This window comes from Saimiri boliviensis, chromosome 14 (assembly GCF_048565385.1).
Source record: "Saimiri boliviensis isolate mSaiBol1 chromosome 14, mSaiBol1.pri, whole genome shotgun sequence".
NCBI classification, from domain to species: Eukaryota; Metazoa; Chordata; class Mammalia; order Primates; family Cebidae; genus Saimiri; species Saimiri boliviensis.
In genome coordinates, this window is record NC_133462.1 from 49,556,654 (window position 1) to 49,577,869 (window position 21,216).

General features: G+C 41.0%; 1 protein-coding gene across 3 annotated transcripts; it reads right to left on the reverse strand.

The window, feature by feature from the left end:
- Positions 1–1,322: 1,322 nt before the first annotated feature.
- TMEM183A (transmembrane protein 183A) lies at positions 1,323–19,018 on the reverse strand. 3 transcript variants are annotated; one of them, XM_010348890.3, is made up of 8 exons: positions 18,802–19,018; positions 18,497–18,586; positions 17,539–17,706; positions 12,169–12,325; positions 10,811–10,991; positions 8,242–8,322; positions 5,292–5,447; positions 1,323–3,391 (listed from the first exon to the last, which is right to left on the reverse strand). In XM_010348890.3, the coding sequence occupies exons 1-8, from the start codon at positions 18,917–18,919 to the stop codon at positions 3,206–3,208; spliced, it is 1,137 nt and encodes a 378-aa protein (XP_010347192.1). In that variant the 5' UTR covers positions 18,920–19,018; the 3' UTR covers positions 1,323–3,205. The 3 variants fall into 3 exon arrangements, with proteins under 3 accessions (XP_010347192.1, XP_003938343.1, XP_074241118.1); XM_003938294.4 differs by having other exon boundaries at positions 12,169–12,328; XM_074385017.1 differs by lacking the exons at positions 1,323–3,391; positions 5,292–5,447 and adding an exon at positions 5,454–7,629 and having other exon boundaries at positions 12,169–12,328; positions 18,802–19,017.
- Positions 19,019–21,216: the final 2,198 nt, after the last annotated feature.

The window sequence follows — 21,216 nt, forward strand, 5'->3', positions numbered from 1 at the left end:
TTGTTGTCAATGGTGTGTCACCTTTCACACTTGCTCTCTCCTGCCCATTACTTGCTTTTCCTTTGATCGCACCCATTTTTAAAGTGGGGAAACTCGATATCCGGATACATCTGTAGTATGCACTTCAGTGAATTGTGTCGCTTGCCTTCAGGCACCTGGCTGTTCTAACACTGTTACTACAAAATGAAGGGTTTGTCTATTATACATACATAGTATGAAAACAAGTCTCAAATGCCAAAATTTCTGACTGACAAATTTTAGCTAAGCCTCTCCATTTTCCTGAATTGCTCCCTTACCCTGCCCCCTGTGGCTATTAATGCATCTTTTCCATCTGCTTTGTGAAGTTTCATCACAGTGCCTACTCAATCCTTTACCGATACCCAGTAAGCACCACTAAAAGTGTGAACCATTTTTTATATACATGCAATGTGTTCATGTGTATGTATTTATAGATAGATACACAGCATGTTCTACATCAGCAGCAAATGCTATAGCTGAGATCAGTGACACATACAACCTTCTCTCATTTATTTTCCACCCAATAATTCACCATTTGGCACAATTTCCTTGCCTCTCTTTAAAGACAGAGAAATCTGGGTAATTCTGATCTGAGGGGTGACACAAGAAGCTAAATTTGTGACCCTTGAACAGGACCTTGAACTGCACAGGGCCACTTGTATGCAGATTTTCTTCCTTCTCCGACAGCCCTGAGACAGCAAGACCTACCCTTCCTCTTCTTTCTCAGCCTGCTCAACATAATGAGCCACCTAATGAACAGTAAATATATTTTCTCTTCTTTATGATTTTCTGAGTAACATTTTCTTTTCTCTAGCTTTACTGTAACAAGGTATATACTACATATACAAAATACACATCAATCAACTGTTTATGTTATCAATAAGACTTCCAGCCAAGAGTAGGCTATTAAGTTTTGGGAAAGTCAAAAATTATAGCAGATTTTCAACTGTGTGAGGTCTGCACCCCTAACTCTCACAGTGTTCCAGTCACCTGTATGTTGTTTGGCTAAAAGAGCTGTTTTTAACCTGTAGTCCATAAAGTTCCAACTCTTCTTCGGGTGGTCTAGGGTCCTAACCAAAAGGAAATCCCCGAGACACTTCACATCTTGTCACTAATAAAGCACGCATCATGCTAGAAATGGCAACTCAGCCAATGCAGAGGAAGGCTGAAGCCAGGATAACTACTGATAACACATTTTACCAAGTGTTTGTCAATATTGTGCTGAGAGCTGAGGCAGCATTTAGTACTGTATCTGTCACCATACTATGGAATTTGACACAAAAAAACTCAGAGCTGAGTCAGAATACAATTATTAAGCCAAATTTATTTCACCCCCTTTTTCAAGGTACTCCTAAGCGGGGACAACAATGCACCAAGACACTCCTGCTCCATGGCATCTTTAGTTCAGGCAGCCAGGTAGGGACTGTGCTTCTCTCCTCCTGCCTCAAAGAGGCAACTTTTGATCGTAGAGATCTATAAGGTGCTCACTGTCCTTAGGTTTTTTTGTCTGTTATCACTTAAATGCCCAAATTCTGTTTTTGGCTGACCCAGGCTCACTCTCTGTGTGAACAGTTTTAATACCACCCTCAATGTGGGATAAGGTTAGCTATTAGCAGCAAAATTAAGCAGATGCTTTCTAAGAGTATTCCTGGGGAAGATGGTAAGGAAACACACACACACAAACACACACAAACAGACACACACACACACACACACACACACACACACCCCAATTTAGCAGTTTGCCTCACAAGATTTTCCTCCAAAAGATTTTCATTTTTAAAGAATACTGTCTTAATGCCCACCTCCTGGCAATATCCAGGTAATATCCAGCTCACTGGTTAATTTTGTATAGCAGAGGGTGGGAGGAGAGAAAAGCAGCAAGGTTTTCTTCCTAGCAAAACAAAAAAACATTTGTGATCCTCTTCTCAGAGTACACCTGAACAACAGGAGTCATCTGAACAACAGGAGTCATCTGAACAACAGGAGGACATAAGCGTTTCTGCATGGACGGAAGGCCAGGCTTCTGTAGGCACACGGGATGACAGCAGAAGCAGCACAGTACAGGGCAGAGCAAAGTCGCTAAGTGCTTATGGTTCAAGAGGCTGGTTTCAACATGCAATGCATTTTGTTAATGACTTTTTAGCATAATAAATGCCCTTCTAACAGTTCAATGCAAGTGTCACTATCCTTCCTGAAATAACATTCTTGGTTTGTTTTACATTTTACTTAGAAATACATATTTAAAAGATCATTTCATCAATCTTCTATACTTTATAAGCTGATCAGAATAAGGTATACCACAATCAACTTTTTACTTACCCTTTTACTTTTTTATCTACATACACTCTGCCTACTCCCTTTTACCACCATCTACCACAAGAAAAATGAGACTCATCTTTTCAAATTATGGTATAACAAAAGACCTGGGTCAGAATCCTAGCTCTGCATTTACTGGTGTTACAGGTACGGTCGCTGATTCTGTTTTCCCAACCATAAAATGGGAATAATATCACCTACCTTGCAAGACTGTGAGAAGCAGAGATACTGTGTAAAGTTCCTAGTATAGTACCAAGGGTATAAAGTCATCATCACCACTATCAGCCTCATGCAAAAAAATACCTAAAATCCAAAACTGGCAAGAGAAAATGTATGCAATAAATATTACAAATTATTTTTTAAAAAAGATACACAAGTCAATCTGGTAAGATTCTGAAAACCCTGTCACCTGCTTTATTTCTGGAGAAGGGTAAAGGGCAAAAATATGAGGGGGAGCTAAACTGGAAGCAACAATTTCAGGCCTCTAAAGTTCCTCTGATCATAAGGGAATGCTGAAACTTCCTTGTTTAGAGATTCAAAGAGTTTAATTTTTCCCTAGAGCAAGATCAACAATTTTCACTGTGATAAAAGAATAAAGAACAAACTCAATAGCACCAAATGGGGTTTTAACACAGAAAACAGGGCCACTCCTTTTAAATGCAAATTTTTACATTAAAATATGTTCATAAATTATAGTTGTTATTTTTCCTCTTGATTCAACATTTCTCCCTCCCCTAACAGGAGCCCTAGAACCTGAAGAGCATGTGCATTACTAACTAGATATACAATCCAGCTGCCCCTTCCAAACCGGAATCTGATTACTAACGGACTAGACTCGGGGCTGCTTCCAAAGGATGGGAAGCAGTAACTATGCTCTCAGGGAGAATGGGTACTGAGGATGCCACCAGTCAAAGAGCCGAACGCTGTGCACTGGGTCCAAGATGACTTGTACACCCTGTTCACTGCGCAGTTTCCGACCACCATGGACAGGGGAATCTTGGAACACCAGTCTCACTCGATGGTGCCGCATGTCCGTGCTCACATTGATAGTAAACTGAAATGGAAAAGCAAATTCAATATCCAACTTACACAACCTTGGTTCCCAACAGCTCACTCTGAAATGAAATAATCCAAACTAATTTACACTGGCTAGGCCACAAGATTAATCTCTAAATTACAACACCAACACTTTTTTTTTTTTTTTTTTTTTTTTTTTTGAGCGAGAAGGTCTCACTCTGTTGCCCAGGCTGAGGTGCAGTGATGTGATCTCAGCTCACTGTAACCTCTGCCTCCCAGGATCAAACGATTCTCGTGCCTCAGCCTCTCAAGTAATTTAGGCGTGCACCACCACAACTGGCTAATTTTTGTATTTATAGTAGAGACAGGGTTTCGCCATGTTGGCCAGGCTAGTCTCAAACTCCTGACCTCAAACGATCCCACCTTGGCCTCCCAAGTGCTGGGATTACACTGGGAGCCACCACACACAGTCAACCTTTGTAAAGATATAAAAATTTAAGGACAATTTTATAAGGCCTTCTCAGCTTCACATGTTTAAACTAGGCTGAAGACCTCACTAATGAGCACTTTGGGAGGCTGAGGCAGGTGGATCACCTGAGGTCAGGAGTTCAAGACCAGCCTGGCCAAACACCATCTCTACAAAAAATTTAAAAATTAGCTGGGTGTGGTGGTGGGCACCCAACTACTTGGGAGGTGGAGGCCAAGAGAATCCCTTGAAACCAGGAGATGGAGATTGTAGTGAGGTGAAATAGCACAGCACGGCACAGCACTCCAGCCTGGGCAACGGAATGAGACTCTGTCTCAAAAAAGCAAAACAAAAACAAAACTGCATGTATGACACAATTTCAATTACACAGCATTATTTAAGAGCGAGACAGTACATACATATTAACATACATATTAAGAGAACAGTTCCCAAAAGATATATTGCAGTTATAGGGCAGTGGAAGTCTAAGTCACCTTTACTTTTTCAGTAAATTTAGGTATTATTTAAAATCATTTACCATTAAAAAAAAAAAAAAAAGCTACTTTCATTGTGGAAGGGGAACCTCATGTATTTCTGAATGTAAGCCTAAGATACGGAGAAGACAAATTACATGAACTCTCCAGTTGCCAAGCCAGTGAAACATTTTTAAAACCTGGGAAAAACATGCCAGAGGCACATACATTGTTTACTAGTCTAAATGACTGGCCAAGCCTTGAACAGTGACAAAATTACACAAAGGACAGAACTGACCTGATCACCCTATATTTTAATATCCAGTTGTAACCCCACATGCATGCCTCAAGTTCCTGACATACAGTGCTCATGTACGTATCTCATCATTATTCCTATAGTTTCTCAATCATTAATGATCACTACACATGAAAATGCAAAAATATTTCCTTTCCTACAAAGAAAGAAAAAAGGTAAAACATTCTCAGATGTAATTAATGTCTCCACAAATCTGTCTGTTCCTAATATACAGGACTAATTTCAAACTTTTTTTAAAAAAAGATATCTTCCTTCCTTCCATCAAACCTCAGATATAGCAAAAGTCTATAAAAGAGCTGAAGGCAGTGTTTCATGCCTATAATCTCAACACTTGAGAGGCAAATGTAGAACTGCTTGAGGCTAGGAGTTTGAGACCAGCTCAGCAACACTGTGAGACACCCACTGCTACAAAAAATAAAAATTAGCCAGCGGTGATGGCGTGCACCTGAAGTCCTAACTACTTGGGAGGCTGAGACAAGAGAATAGCTTGAGCCCAAGAGCTTGAGGTTGCAGTGAGCTATGATTCCCTGACTGCACTTCAGCCTGAGTGACAGAGACCATGTCTCCTAAAAAAAAACAAAGAAAAAAAAAAAGAGCTGTAGTTCATCTCCTGTCAGAATGACAAAAAAAAAAAAAAAAAAAAAAAAAGGAGCTGAGAATGACATCCTGAGTTCCCACTTACCAGAGTAAATATCATTCCCATGACAATCGGAATAAAGATGAAATTGAGGGTGGTGACCTGCAGTAGGCAGCAGTCCTGGTCTGGGTTGGTATGAACATCTTCATACTGAACGGGAGGCTGCAATCCTCCCGTACACTTGCTCTTTAACCTAGGGGACTGAAGAGAACTGAGAATTAATCCAGTGGCTTAGAAGAAATGTATACGGCTCTAAGAGTCCACCAAAGAAAATCCTATGGCTCAATAAAAGCTAGTAAGATACATTTTACTGTCATCTCCTCTCTCTTTATATATATGCTTCTATACAGAGATCAAAGACAATCTGCCCTTTGAAAGAAGGGGAAATACATTTGGATGAGCAAATGTGCCAATGGGTTTATGCTTCATTTTAGATGGTATTCCTGGCCATTTGACAAGACATGGACACTTACAGCCTCTACCAGAGGTTCTACAATGTTTGCAAGATTGCAAATTCCTCGTAACTTGTCAGACTCCGAAGAACATCTGCTGCACAAAAGGGATGGAAGCAGATTAGGCCACCAAATTCCAGACACCGTAAAACAAAGGAATCACAAGTCTCGGAACTAAAGGAAATCTCACCATTCACTTTCCTGCAGTAATTCCTGGTCTCTGCTTCTAGTCACATTTCAACACTGCGAAGACTGGCTCTCAATCCCTTCTCAGAAAGGTGTGTGGTGGACTTTCTACCAGCATCTAATGATTACCACACAGACTGTGCAGATCTTAGTAGATGCAAAATATCAGAACTAAAATTCTTCCCTGAACCATGTTTTTGAAATAAATCAATAGGAAAATAAGGTTTACTTTAATTACAAACTTATCTGTAACCCGCCTACCATCATGTGAGGAATAAATAATAGTATTTATAATGTGTCTCATCAGTGAAATACTAAGTACACAAAACAGGTGAAAACACCTATCAATCCCTCACCTACCCTATGTGTTTTCACCTGTCTCCTCTACTTAGTAATGGGTTTATGGGTTTTATATATATAGTGACAGAGAGAAAAATCCATAAACCTATTGCCATATTTGCTCATAATTCCACATAAGAATATAGGGTGACCATAATCCCACCTAATAATACAGGTGTCCATTGAGTGACACTGTCATTTTTCAAGGCTTGGCCAATAATTAGATTAGTAAACAATGTATGTGCCTCTGGCATATTTCTTCCAGGTTTTAAAATTTTTTCATTGGCTTGGCAACTGGAGAGTTCATGTCATTTGCCTTTTCTGTATCTAAGGCTTCCATTCAGAAATACATGAGGTTCCCCTTCCACAATGAAAGTAACTTTTTTTAATGGTAAATAAGTTTAAATAATACATAAATATACTGACAAAGTAAAGGTAACTTAAGACTTCGACTATCCTGTAACTGCAATTAATCTTTTGGGAACTGTTCTCTTATTATATTCTCTTAATATGTCTATTAATATGTATATACTCTCTCTCTTAAATCATGTTGTATAACTGAGATTATATCATACATGAAGTTTTTATTGTAGACACCTCTCCCTCCCTCCAGGTTAAGCCACACTAATGAGCTGGTGATATACTCCATGTATTCCATACTCATACAGATCTACCTACACACACACATTTAGAGATTTTGTGTTTTGACAAAAAACGGCATCAGACTGTTTAATGCACCTTGCTTGACTTCCTCAACAGTATCTCATCAAAATCCCTTTAAGCTGTCTCTTACAGCTCCAACCTCCAATTTTTTTAAATGAGCTTTGATGGTAGTCTTTGTACAAGTATCTTGATTTCTTCATCCATTAGTGAGGCTTTCTTTAGCATAGTTTAAATATATGAAGCTGAGAAGATCTTATAAAATTACATGTGTGTATATGTGTCTGTATTTTGTAAAATACACGTATACACGTATTTTATATATGTATACACATACGTATATAAAACTCACACACACTTTGGGGGAAAGGAAGTACAAAGCCATCTGAAAGTAACATTTACACTTCACCCTTGAGTAATTCAGCATGAATACACTTACATACAACCACATTATCATCATCACCCATAAGAAAATTAACAATAATTTCCTATTATCCATAGCACATTCTGATTTCCAAAATTGCCCCCAAAGCATCTTTTATAGCTTTGTTCCCTTATCAAGGATCCACTCAAGATTTACTCTTTACAGTAGGTTGTTATCCTTGTCTTTCAGTACAGAATAGTTCCTCCTACCTTTTGTTTTCATGGCATTCTGGGTTGAGTATCCCTCATCCGAAATGCTTGGGGCCAGAAGTGTTCCTGATTTTTCCAGATTTTGGAATATTTGCATTATACCAGTTGAGCATCTGAAATCCACAAATCCAAAATCCAAAATGCTCCAATAGGCATTTCCTTTGAGCATCATGTTGGCACTCAAAAAAGTTTCAGATCATGAAGCATTTCAGATTTTGGATCTTTAGGCTGTACCTTGTTTGCTTTTAGTAAAGCAACTTCATGCCTAGTGTTATGACTTGAATGTTTGTGTCTCCTCCAAAATTCATGTTGACACTTAATCTCTGACACAATACTATTAAGAGGTAGGGCCTTTAGGAGGTGACCTACTGGGAGAGCCCTCCCTCATGAATGGAATTAAGGCCTTTATAAAAGGGTCTTCACAGTAGGTTCAGCCCCTTTTGGGGCTTCCACTATATGAGAACAAAGTGTTCCGCCCCTCTGAAGAATGCAATTAGACACCATCTTGGAAGCAGAGGGGAAAGGCCCTCACCAAACACCAAACCTGCAGGCACCCTGATCTTGGACTTCCCAGCCTCCAGAACCGTGAGGAAATAAATTTCTGTTCTTTTTAAGTTACCAAGAGTCTGTGGTACTGTTACTGCACATAAACAGACTCAGAAAGATACCCAGGGAAATCTCTTAGAACAAGGTATTATCTGGAAAACAAAGAGAAGACCACATACCTGTTTTTTGAACTTGAAGTTGAATTCCCACATTGGTTCCTGTCTGTTCCCAACAATCTTTCTGCACCAGAAAAGTAAGCACTGTAGGAAAGTAAAAATAAAATAAACCAAGAAAAAGAAAAAAAAAAAATCAAAATACACTATAACAAAAATAATCAGCAAAAACCTTTCTGTTTGACAGCTCTAAAGCCAGCCACAGTCCCAATACTGAGATTTTACTTTGGCACAAACAGACCCCTAATGTTGACACTGGTGCAACATAAAAACAGACAATCCCAAGGCTATTCAATAAGGAAAAGAGGGACCAATATGAGTCAACCTCAGAGGCCACTGACATCAACCCCTACTGTTCTCATCTTCAAAGACAGAAACATGTTATCTAGAGACCGGGGCATCCTCTGATTCAGCAGGCTAATCCTCTACATTAAAATATAAGGGAAGCCAGCAGCCACCAGGCATGATGATACCAAGGCCATAAGGTAGGCAGAGAGGGCTGGCCCTGTAATAGAAGCAAACTGCTCAGGACCTTCTGGGAGCAGACAGCCAGTCAGGAAACTACGGCACTAGGCTGAATTCTGTCTAGAAGTAAGCCCCTCAGTGAAAGTCAGGCTACAGCTAGGGTTAAGCACAAGAAGTGAAGTACCTCCCAGGGGATAAGGGGTGGGTCGTCCGCCGTGCCAGCTGTCCTGCCCTTCAGACATGCCCTGTACGTCCTGCTGTTCCATCAAAATTAATGGGCTTGGCTTTAAGGGGAAAACACTTCTGCTGCCATCACAACGGCGCCAGTGTCCCACACAAGCTATGCTACTGAAAAGAGAGAGAGGGGGAATCAAATACGAAAAGCTGGAGTCCAGGAACATGGGACAACTTCCTGTACGCATGCTGGCAACTCCCTGAATGCCACGCAATCATGGATATACAAGTGGCAAGGCCATGCATGGGACACCTGCCACTGCAGGCCCCACACCCTCTTCAGAAGATCTCTAACAAGGCATAAAAGCAGCAGCCAGATGGCCTGGGCTTACTATCTGGATTAAGACCTTCGTTTTCAGCCAGGCACGGTGGCTCATGCCTGTAATCCTAACACTTTGGGAGGCTGAGGTGGGTGAATCACCTGAGGCCAGGAGTTCAAGACCAGCCTGGCCATCACGGTGAAACCCCATCTTAGAAAAATAAGAAAATAAAAAGACCTTTGTTTTCATTCTACTTTGGCTTTTTATAGTCCACTTTAAAAAAAGTAAGACAGTGATAATATGAAGATAAGGGCATTTTAGAATTTAGGCAGTAGCACTTGCATTGTGCACTGGAGCCGCTAAGATGTGTCAAGCATGAGGAGTTTGCCCAATGCTGCTCTGCTCCCAGCAATTGATTCACTCCTGGCATGGCTAACTTTGGGATGATCCCCACACTCACCACAGTTAATCTGATACTATCAAATGTTTCAGGGGGAAGGGGCACTAGTAAGTGTGAGAAGATACACTGTCCACTCATATTACAAGGAGAAGCAGCTGCTAGGTGAAATCCTACTCTCCCGGCAATCTACTCCTTCTCTAAATCCACCAGTTAGCATGATTATTAAATTGAGTTTGGCCAATGGCCCCAACTACCTCAATTTACAAAGCTGGGGAGGAACCCTGATAATCCTGAAATCAATAGTACCCTTTTAATTAATATGTATCAGGTAAAATATGATCACCCTAGAGCTAAACTAGGAAAGAAGAATCATTATATAATGTCCAGTACCATAAAAACAAACAAGAGAATGGGAAATGCTATGGAACATCGGATTTGGGGTAGGAACAGAGTAACCTCATTTGACAAAGGTGATTTAGCAATTTCTTCAGGGAGGAGAATAAGAGAGAATGGACCAAAGGCTAGCAGACCTATTTACAAATCGGAAGAATGACAAAACTTGAATATAAATGTATGAATATAAAACTTAGAGGAAATCCCGAGATAAAAAGAGCCTAGAACACAGAAAGATCTTGAGAGAACTAAGGTTTATGAATCAGGGTACCTAATAGTCTGTGAGATGATCTACCAAAGCCTGGCAATATCCTGGCACAGGGCACTTCCAAATGCTACAGAAGTCAAGTCTACACCAGAATCTTTTAAGGAGATCAACAATAAAGGGTAAACCTTGATGTAAAGGTTGCATTAGAAAGAGAAAAATAGTGAACTGCTCATGTTATATCTCTGTACCGTGATCTAAAGCACCTCTTAAAAATTACAGCATACATCTACCATTTGAGTTGTGTTCTTCCTAGCCCAAACCATCAAAACCATTATATCTAAAGTGATCCAATGTATAAAGCTAAATTAAAATAAAAAGAATAAGGAATACGCTAAAAGCACAAGAAAGCTTTAAGGCAAGTATAAGATAAGGCAGCCCAGCACAGCAGAAATGTCTTGGAGAAGTAAAATCTCTAAGTCCTGAAAAGTTTACATTAGTCCTGTAGCAGCCTGGGACCTGCAGCCCTCCCCATCAAGGAAGCTGGAAACAAGCTATAATAACAAGACTACAATACAAGAGTCCATTAGTCAAACCCCAACACAAATTCTCACTCACTTTGGAATTCTTCAATGTGCTGGGGGTGCTTTCTGGAATGGCTGGATTCTTGGAGATTCGAGCAGCAAATGGCTCATACATATGGTACAGAGATCGGATCACACAAGCCCGGAGACAGCGCAGCTTCTCCATTGACTCTGGTCGTAGGCGCAAAGGCAGGGAAGCATCCAGCGTGTAGTGCCTGAAACACGACACATTACTCCTACCAATATGTGACCTGTCTCTCCTGCTCTAGGTCAGTCTCCTAAGACTTCAGGTCTCTTTATGAACTTTACTGCACTACTCCACTGGCCAGCAGGTAGCTTGTTCCCAGTGCTACTTGACCTCTTGGCAACTTTCGGCAACTTGTATGTCTTTGCCTTGTAATCCTGCAGTTCTCCATCTTTTTTCTTTTTTGAAATGGAATTTCACTCTTGTTGCCCAGGATGGAGTAAAATGGTTCAATCTTGGCTCACCACAGCCTCTACCTTAAGGGTTCAAGCGATTCTCCTGCTTCAGCCTCCCAAGTAGCTAGGATTACAGGCATGCGCCACCACGCCTAGCTAATTTTGTATTTTTAGTAGAGACAGGGTTTCTCCATGTTGGTCAGGCTGGTCTCGAACTCCCGACCTCAGGTCATCTACCCCTCTCCCTCAGCCTCCCAAAGTGCTGGGATTACTGGCAAGAGCCACCACGTCCAGCCACCTCCATCCATTTTTAAAGCTAAAGTCCTCCCTTTTTCACTGAACAAAAGAGCAAATTCTGAATCGCTCAAAAAGAACCTGTACAGGAGAAACCTATAGTGAAGAAGAACTGCCAAGCTCTCCTGTTAGATCTCACAATGAGTTATCTACCCCTTTCTACTTCAACAGTCCTTCTCACCACAGCCTGACGGTTTACAATCATCCCTACACTTCCACACCTACAATCAAATAATTTACTTACTCCTCACCACTACAACTATACATAGGAGACATAAGTACAAAAACTGTGTAATTCTTAAAGATGACTAGCAATTCTAAGCAACACCAGTACAGCTAAAGAGATGAACAGATAGGCATCTGTAGCTTTGAACATTCTAGCTAAAATAGGCCTCTGACAAAAATTCAGACAGTTCTCTCTGGGACTTGAAGCCAGACGTTTTGCTGAAAGTGGATACTGGAGTGGGGAAGGAGGCAACCACATGGAAAACAATTACCTGGATAATTAATAATATCAAATTTAAATTAGACAGGGGCTCAAGAAATCCAAAGCTGGGTCATGCCCAGACACGGAGCAGAGAAAGTGAAAAGAGGTCACCATCCAGTGAGTAGCTCCAAATCACAAACAGCAATGAAATCAGCTACACAGATAAGACAGTGAGCTCTCTGTGGTCGCACCTTCGGTACAACCTGGTCCAAAACGCAGCAGTGCAAGTGACAGTCCAGGCATTCTTACAAATCAGGGAAAAATTCACAATGTCCTCAGGACGGATATACGAGGCCAGCAATAGCCAAATATCCATCGGATACTCTTCTCCTCCAGCCCCGTCCAGTTCTTCTGAAACAGAAAAAGGAATAATCTTTGATCTTCTACACACATATCTAAAGATACTCGATCATTTCATTTCTCCCAAGGATTGCACAGTTAAGAAATGGTTTTAAATACGCCCACAGAAATCCCGCAAACCTATCATTTCCTGTTCATCCTAGCTACTGGAAACTTTTAACTCCTGTTGCCCAAGAAAATAGGTCTTATTCTTAAGGCCTTTATTTAACAACTACTGACATACCATTTTGAAGTTTTACTTTTTATTTATTTTTTGAGACAGGGTCTCCTCTGTTGCCCAGGCTGGAATGCAGTGGTACAATCTTGGCTCAGTAGGACCTCTGCCTCCTGAGTTCACTTAAGTCTCATCCCTCAGCCACCCTAGTAGCTAGGACTACAGGAACATTCCACTGCACCCAGCTAATTTTTGTATTTTTTTTTTCCTACTTTTTACTGGTAACTGCCTGTGTTGCCGTGAGCAATTTTTGTATTTTTAGTAGAGATGGGGTTTCACAACATTGGCCAGGCTGGTCAACTCCTGGCCTCAAGTGATCCACCTGCCTTGGCCTCCCAAAGTGTTAGGATTACTGGTGTGAGCCACTGCGCCTGGCCATTATTTTGAAGTTTCAAAAGTGCCTTCGCACACACTGTATCATTCAACTCTAATAATTCTTCAATGGAATAAGAAAACAAAACCTTGCCATTCAGTCAAGGGAAACAGAACCAAGATTTTCTGACTCCAAATTTCAGCTTTTTTTTTGAGATGGCATCTCGCTCTGTTGCCAGGCTGAGGCATAGTGGCACCATCTTGGCTCAATGCAACCTCCACCTCCCAGACTGAAGTGCTTCTCCTGCCTCAGCCTCCCAAGTAGCTGGGACTAAAGGCACACACCACCATGCCCAGCTAATTTTTTTATTTTTAGTGGAGACAGGGGTTTCACCATGTTAGCCAGGATGGTTTCAATCTCTTGACCTCATGATCCACCTGTCTTGGCCTCCCAAAGTGCTGGGATTACAGGCGTGAGCCACCATGCCCAGCCAAATTTCAGCTTTATGCTATTAAGCCCTGCTCTTGGTTTCTCTTTAAGTCTCCATGCACTAAACATTTTCAGTCAGATAAAAAAACAAAATTGACTTTAAGATGATGTAAGTAAACCTTAAAGTACAAACTAAATTTTAAAAACCAGATAAGTTACAGTACATTCTCATTACTCACAACTACCTGCACACGTTTTTTTCCTTCTAGTTTCTCCTTGTTTTATTGCCAGTCTGACCTATGATCCAGAGACAATGAGTCATTCCTTAACAACGAATCCCTTCCTCTTCCTTCTTCAGAACTCATTAGTGTTAATTCTCTTAACCTTGATGTCCACTATACTTCTCAGGTTCAGGTAACACACATGCTTTGTAAAGATACCTGAATCTGGGCTAATCCCAACCCTAACCCTTATTTTAAACTAGTCATAGAACTATTCTAAAACCAGCTTTCTTCCTTCCTGAGGAAAAAGTTCCTACACAGCCTCCTTCAAAGTTGCCCCTCCTTTTCTAGCTAACTGCTTCCCACAGCTCTATGATTAGATCAGGTTATTTGGTTAGGCTCTTCACAACAGAGACCCAATGTGTCTAAAACAACATCATCTTTTCTGATTCCTATCCCTCTTATAATCTCCAGTAAACATGCAAGACTCAGTCTACCATGTATAGGCCCCACTTTCTCCTACATAACCTCTTCTCCCTTTGAAAGAGAAGGCAAACAACTATTAAAATTTCATCGATTGTGGCTGAGTAAAATGGCTCATGCTTGTAATCCCAACACTTTGGGAAGCCAAGGTGGGAGGATCGCTTGAGCCCAGGAATTTGAGATCTGCTTGGGCAACACAGTCTCTACAAAAAATTTAAAAATTAGCTGGCCGTGATGGTGCATGCCTGTAGTCTCAGCTACTCAGGAGGCTGAGGTGCAAGGATTTATCAAACCAGGATTTCGAGGCTGCAGTGAACCATGACTACACCACTGCACTCCAACCTGGCAACAGAGTGAGTCCCTGTCTGGGAAAAAAACAAACAAACAAACAAACAAACAAAAATTTCCTCTACTGAGACCCATAAGGACTTTTACAAAGCATAATGCTATTAAAAATTTTCTGCCTTCAGGGACAAAATTTAGTGAATAATGAAGAATTGTGTTTTATACATAATTATTAAGAGCTTTCAACATGAAGGAAATAGAATCAAGGAAGGCTTCATGGAGATAAGTCATGAAGTACATGAAGAATTTTGATAGGCACAGGTTAAGAGGATGTCAAGTAAATAAAGTGCTAACATGAAACCAAGGGACTCAGAGAGCAAAACATGTGAGAACAGTAAACAGAAAAGTCTAACAAGATGGTAATGACATTGAGAAGTTACTGTTACGTCTTTCAGATGTGATCATGAAATTTTAAAAGAGATAACTACTAAAATATTTATAGAGATGATGATGGTATGGAAATTGTTTCAAAATAACCGTGTGTGTGTGTGTGTGTGTGTGTGTGTGTGTGTATGTGTGTGAGATAAGGTGGCAGAGTAATGGCTGAAGTAAAAATGGCCGTGAGTTGGTAGTGTATAAAAACAAAATGGTAATTAAAAAAAGAAAGAGAAAAAAACTTTTTAATGGCCATGAGTTGATTACTGTTGAAGCTGGGTAATAGTTATATGGAGTTATACTATTCTCTCTTCTTCTACATTTTTCATTAAAAATAAGCTTTAAAAAAAAGAAGAAGAAGAAAAATACACTGTATCTGCTAAAACAATAAAATAAAAAGAAATTTAAAGAAAAAAAAAAGATCAGTCTGACTGGAATGGAGAAACCTAATGGAGGTAAAGTGGAGTAAGTAAGTAAAATATGAAGTATGGTTAAGAGCCTGGAAGCCACAAATCATATATCTGGTAAGTGGCTGGTAACCTGAATAAAGAACTCTTGAAATTCAATAATAAAAAGATAACCCAATCTAAAAATGGGCAAAAATCATTAGCCACTAGGGAAATGCAAATCAAAACCACAATGAGACAGATACAAATCCACATTCATTATAATTTAAAAAGTCAGAAAATAAAAAGTGTTGGTATAGAGAAACTAGAACTCTTATACACTGCTGGTGTGAATATAAATGGTTCACCCACTTTGAAAAACAGTTTGGCAATTCCTCAAAAAAATTAAACATAGAGTTTCCATATAATCCAGCAATTTCACTCCTATCTAACCAAAAATGAAAAGACCTGTGTCCACATAAAAACTTGTCCATGAATGTTCATAGCAGCATTATTCATAGCAGCCAAATAAAAAGCAATAAAAAAGAATGAGATTCTGATACATACATAGTATGGATGAACCCTGAAAACATTATGCTAAGCCAAAGAAGCTAGATGCAAAAGACCACATATTGTATGATTCCATTTACATGAAATGTCAGAATAGGTAAGTCTGTAGAGACACAAAGATTAGTTGGTTTCCAAGGGCTGGAGGAGGGTTTGGAATGAGAAGCGATGCTAATAAGTATGGGGTTTCTTTTTAGAGTAATGAAAATGTTCTAAACTTAGACCATGTTGATGGTTGCACAACTCTGTGAATATGCTAAAACCACTGAATTGTACACTTTAAAGGAATAAATTTTATCTTTTTTTTTTTTTGAGTCTAAGCCATTTTGTGGAACGTGTCCAAAAAAACAACAACAAGATAAATCCCTAACAGAATGGTGATAAGTGAGGATTTTAAGTGAAAAATTAAGAACAAACAAGTCTAAAAATTGTCAATACCAGCTGAGTACCCTTTATGAGGAATGCTCTCAGGACCAAAAGCGTTTCAGATTTTGGCATTTTGGCTTTCTGGCTTTTTCCGCATTTTGGAATATCTTCACTGTACTTATTGGTCGAGCAGCCCTAATCAAAAATCAGAAATTCAAAGTGCTACAATAAGCATTCCCTTTCAGCATCATGTCAGTGCTCCCGAAATTTCAGATTTTGGAGCTTTTCGGATTTGGAATGCTCAACCTCTATTAACTTTTGTATCCTGAAAAAGAGGGCTATGACTAACAATAACTGGAATAATCCAAAGCAATCATACCATTAATTTCATTATTATTTGAATATACTTTGATGAATATAAATATTTTTGATCTGATTCTCAGGTGAAAGTTCTGGTAATCTGAGACAAAAATACATACATTTATTATTTATCGGCCTTCACCTAAATGTAGCTGATCATCTGAACCACTTTAGCTTTAAAAATTCTGGCCTAAGCATGGTGGCTTATGCCTATAACCCCAGCATTTTGGGAGCCAAAGCAGGTAGATTGCTTGAGCCCAGGAGCTCAAACCCAGCCTAGGCAACATAGTGAGACCCCATGTCTCTACAAAAAAATAGAAAAAATTAGTGGGCATGATGGCACAGCACCTGTAGTCCCAACTACTCAAAAGGCTAAGATGGGAGAATCACTTAACCCCAGGAAGTTAAGGCTGCAGTCTGCCATGATCTTACCACTATACTCTAGCCTGTCTGAATTTAAAAAAAAAAAATTCTGAGTTCCACTCCAAGAGATTCAATATTCTGACTTATTAAGTCTGAAGGAAACCCCAGAATCTGAATGATGGTTTGGCACATTACATACCATCAGTTTCTTATTCTTTGTTTCATTTCTGTAAGTTTCATTGCTATTAGGATATTAAAAAAAACACCTACTTTTCTATTTCCCACAGTACTTACCAGACACGAAGCAGACATTAATAATAATTATAGAGCACTTAAAAGCCCATGAAAATGTCCAACTCTGTGAGTAACAAAACTTGTAAGAAAAAAATCCACATATTTCGGAAAACATTTTTTGGTTACATCTCTGCTTCCTTACACATTCAGAAATCCAGAAATGCAAAGGCCTTTTGTTTTCACATTGCCATATGGGTTTTTACCTAATAACATGTTCTCAATGAAGGGCTACTATAGCCCAGTGCACAGCTCCGGAACTCTACTAACACATACTAATCTCTTTCCCTCTCGAATTCAGACAAAAGCAAAAAGCCCAGGTGTATTAAATCCTGTCCCACTACCAGCATGCTTGTGGAGAGCCAATTTTTCTTCAAACTCCCCTGGTATCACCTCTTTATATCTCCCCCTATGCTACTGGGAAAGTAACAGCTTCAATTTGTCACCCCAGGCAGGTCTAATAAACCAAAAGAGAGCAAGCTCCATACCTTTGTGCCTCTTGCTTTTCTTTTTTCTGGAGACAGTTCTCTCATGGATGCTTTCCTCCTGGGCATCCATCTCATCACTGCTGTCGATGATGTCACAGGGCTCACCAGCCCCAGAAAGAGCTTCCTCTGCAGGAACCTGAGAGGCTTCCAAGCCACAAAGAGATTTTACTAGAAGAGAATAAGAGGAGAACGAGATGACACACAGTTCTGCTCAGAAATGCAAAAACTTAGCCAAGGTATCAGCATCCATTTAGGAAAGGGGGCGGGGGGAACATCGTGAGAGAGAAAGGTGAGAATCTGTCAACAACGACGACAACAAAGAAAGAAAACTTTTTGTATTTTAAATACAAAAAAAAAATGGAAAGCAATGGGCAAACTGACTCCAAAGCAGCAGAAACTGACTCCTTTTTTCAGCCCTGAAGCAAAAAGGAGTGCACAATTTTTCCACTATAAACCCTGCAAGATGAAAGATCATTTGTATTCCCATAAGTTCTGCAGAGAAAAGTTTGAGACCAATTGAATCCAATTTAACCCTGGTCCTGAGCTGGAGGTAGAGGTGTCATAAAATACAAGTCTTAGACTCATGAGTAGACAGACTGAAAGCAAGAGAAACACCGGAAAAGGAAAAGAATGCTCCAAGGTTATTAAAAAAGGAAGCAAACTGCAGATTAAAACATATATGAACTACAGCAAAGGGATTAATATCGAAGTAGAATGCAGTGGAAACTAAAGAGTATGCAAACATGCATTTAAATGCAAAGAAAGAAAATATTTCCGCTACAGAAACTGCTACTCTTGACTAATTCTTCCCCACCCCCAATATATAAGTTAACATCGAGAAGAGTAAACACGGTTACAGGAAGGAAGACGACTAAAGGACTGCAAGAAAAAACAGAAAAAATAAAATGCCTAGTTCCGTCTTCGCGGCGTGCGTCTCAAAGGCTAGCGGAAAGCTTACCTTCCTGCTGAACCGCGTTGGCTACGGCTTTCTTGACTCGTCCAGACCTCACGACCGCCGGATCCGAGTTGGCGTAATCCGCCACGGTCACTGCAACACAGCACCAACCATCAAGGAAGAGGCCTTCTCTCGTCAGCGTTTCCCCGCCAAGACCCCCTGCTCGCGGCAGGCCCCCAGACCGAGCCGCCCTCCCGCTGGCCCTCCCCAGACCGAGCCGCCCTCCCGAGCCCTCGCCTCAGCACCGTCCAGCCCCCTCCCAGCTGCCAACCCCAAAGTGCTCCAGCGCCCCTGCCCCCCTCGCCCACCTCGGCCGGAGCAGGCGTCGTGGGCCCGGAACTTGAGTCGCTTTCCTCTCTTGGGCATGGCGACCGGGACGACCGTATCGGGGCGAGGCCTGCCTAGCGGGCCGGGCCCCCGGGCCATGTCTCCGGCCGGAGAGCCGGCCCCCGGAGCCGCAGGCCAGCTCCGCCCGGCTCCGTGGCCATCCCACACCGGAGGCCACTACCTATCGCGAGAACACAGGTCCGGGTTCCGAGTCACGTTGGCGGCCGACGCCCCTCTACGCGAACCAATCACCACCAGGCGCAAGGATACGTCATCAGCAGGCACCGCGAATCAAGCTGGGTCGGGGTTCCAGGTGAAGAGGGAGCGGTTCCACTGAGTGGTGTCGGCTGTTGCAGTACCTCGCGTCTCACAGACCCGGAACCCACCTGTGTTGATTAGAATTACGAGTTTACATCCTGGTCTTCCGGATTCTTCGTAGTAATTCCTCCGTCCGTACTCCCGGTCCACGTCAGCACCAGAATGCATATACACTGTCATCTTGGTGCTCTCTCTAGGGCCACAGAGACTGGGCACCTGCTAGTCCAACATAGGTCTGTAAGAGTCCTCACTCTATTTTATGAACGCTATAAATAAATTTTTGAATTCTCAAAACAGGAGAATGTAACAGACTACCACCAGGGGTCGTGATAATAGGCTTGAATCGATTAGGAATTATAATTGAAGCTGAAGATAATTGACACAATTGTGTAATATTCAAATTTAATTTATCTAAAGTTACAACATGAAACAAATGTCTAATAAAATGTTAACAAAAGAAAATTGTTTCAAATAAGGTTTCTATCTATATGTTACTCATGTTTGTAGTCCATTTCAAAAATGGTAAGTGCTGAGGCTTCTCAATTCACATTATCAATAAAAAATTCATGGCTGGGTATGGTGGCTCATGCTTGTAATCCCAGCAGTTAGGGAGGCAAAGAGGGGAGGACAGCTTGAGCTCAGGAGTGTGAGACCTGCCTGGGCAACAAGAAGACCCCATTCTCCACAAAAAGGAGGAAGAAAAGGTGCAATAAAAAATCCACAAGTTCCACATATATGTAGATTTCTTCTCATGTGGCATCCTGTTGAAAACACTCAGACATTCAAATTCTGGAAGGAATCAAAGGTACAAGAAACATAAACCCTATTACATTGCCACTATAGAAAAAACTTGGGTTTTAACAGGAATGTTCTCTCATTTTTCAGCAGTATAATTACTATTTTAATGCATTGGATGAAATAAATGCTAGTTCCCAAAATTGTTTATTTCATCTTTCAAAATTTCTAGGCTGAGAAGATTTTAAGCAAAACCTCTCAGACTCTGAAGTCTTCCAGCCACTATATTGGAACAAATGATCCTGATCTTTCATTCCACCTGCCTCAGCCTCTCAGAGTGCTGGGATTACAGGCATAAGCCACTGCATCAATGTTTTATATTTTAAATAAGCCATATAAAGTTAGTCACAGGCAATTTTCCCTGGATTTAATTAATGTACTTTTTCTAGTACCACTGCATTCCTGTTATGAATGAGATTCTTCTGAGACCTTTTCCAGAGCTTTAGTGCATCATAGAAATTCATTGTTTTGTTTTGTTTTGTTTGAGACAGAGTCTCGCTCTGTCAGCGAGGCTGGAGTGCAATGATGTGCTCTCAGCTCACCACAACCTCTGCCTCCCGAGTTTGAGCAATTCTCCTGCCTCAGCCTCCCAGGTAGCTGGGATTACAGGTGCGCGCCACCACGCTTACCTAATTTTTGTATTTTTAAGCAGAGACGGGGGTTTCACCATGTTGGTCAGGCTGGTCTTGAACACCTGACCTCGTGATCCACCTGCTCCAGCCTCCCAAAGTGCTGGGATTACAGTGGTTTATGCCTGTAGTCCCAGCACTCTGAGAGGCTGAGGCAGGTGGATCATCTGAGGTCAGGAGTTCAAGACCAGCCTGGACAACATGGTGAAACCTCGTCTCTATTAAAAATACAAAAATTAGCCATGGGTAATGGCAGGTACCTGTAATCCTAGCTACTTGGGAGGCTGAGGCATGAGAATTGCTTGAATCTGGCAGGTGGAGGTTGCAGTGAACCAAGATTGCACCACTGCACTCCAGGCAGAATGGCAGAGCAAGACTCCATCTCAAAAAAATAAATAGATAAATAAAATAAAATAAAGTATATTGGCCAGGCACAGTGACTCACACCTGTAATCCCAGCGCTTTGGGAGGCCAAGGCGGGTGGATCACTTGCAGTCAGGAGTTCGAGACCAGCCTGGCTAACATGGTGAAACCCCGTCTCTACTAAAAGTACAAAAATCAGCCAGGTCAACATAGTGAGAACCCCCCCTCTATTTTATAGAGTAAATTTTAAAAATAAAATATAGTATATAATAAAAATAGTTCAATTCACAT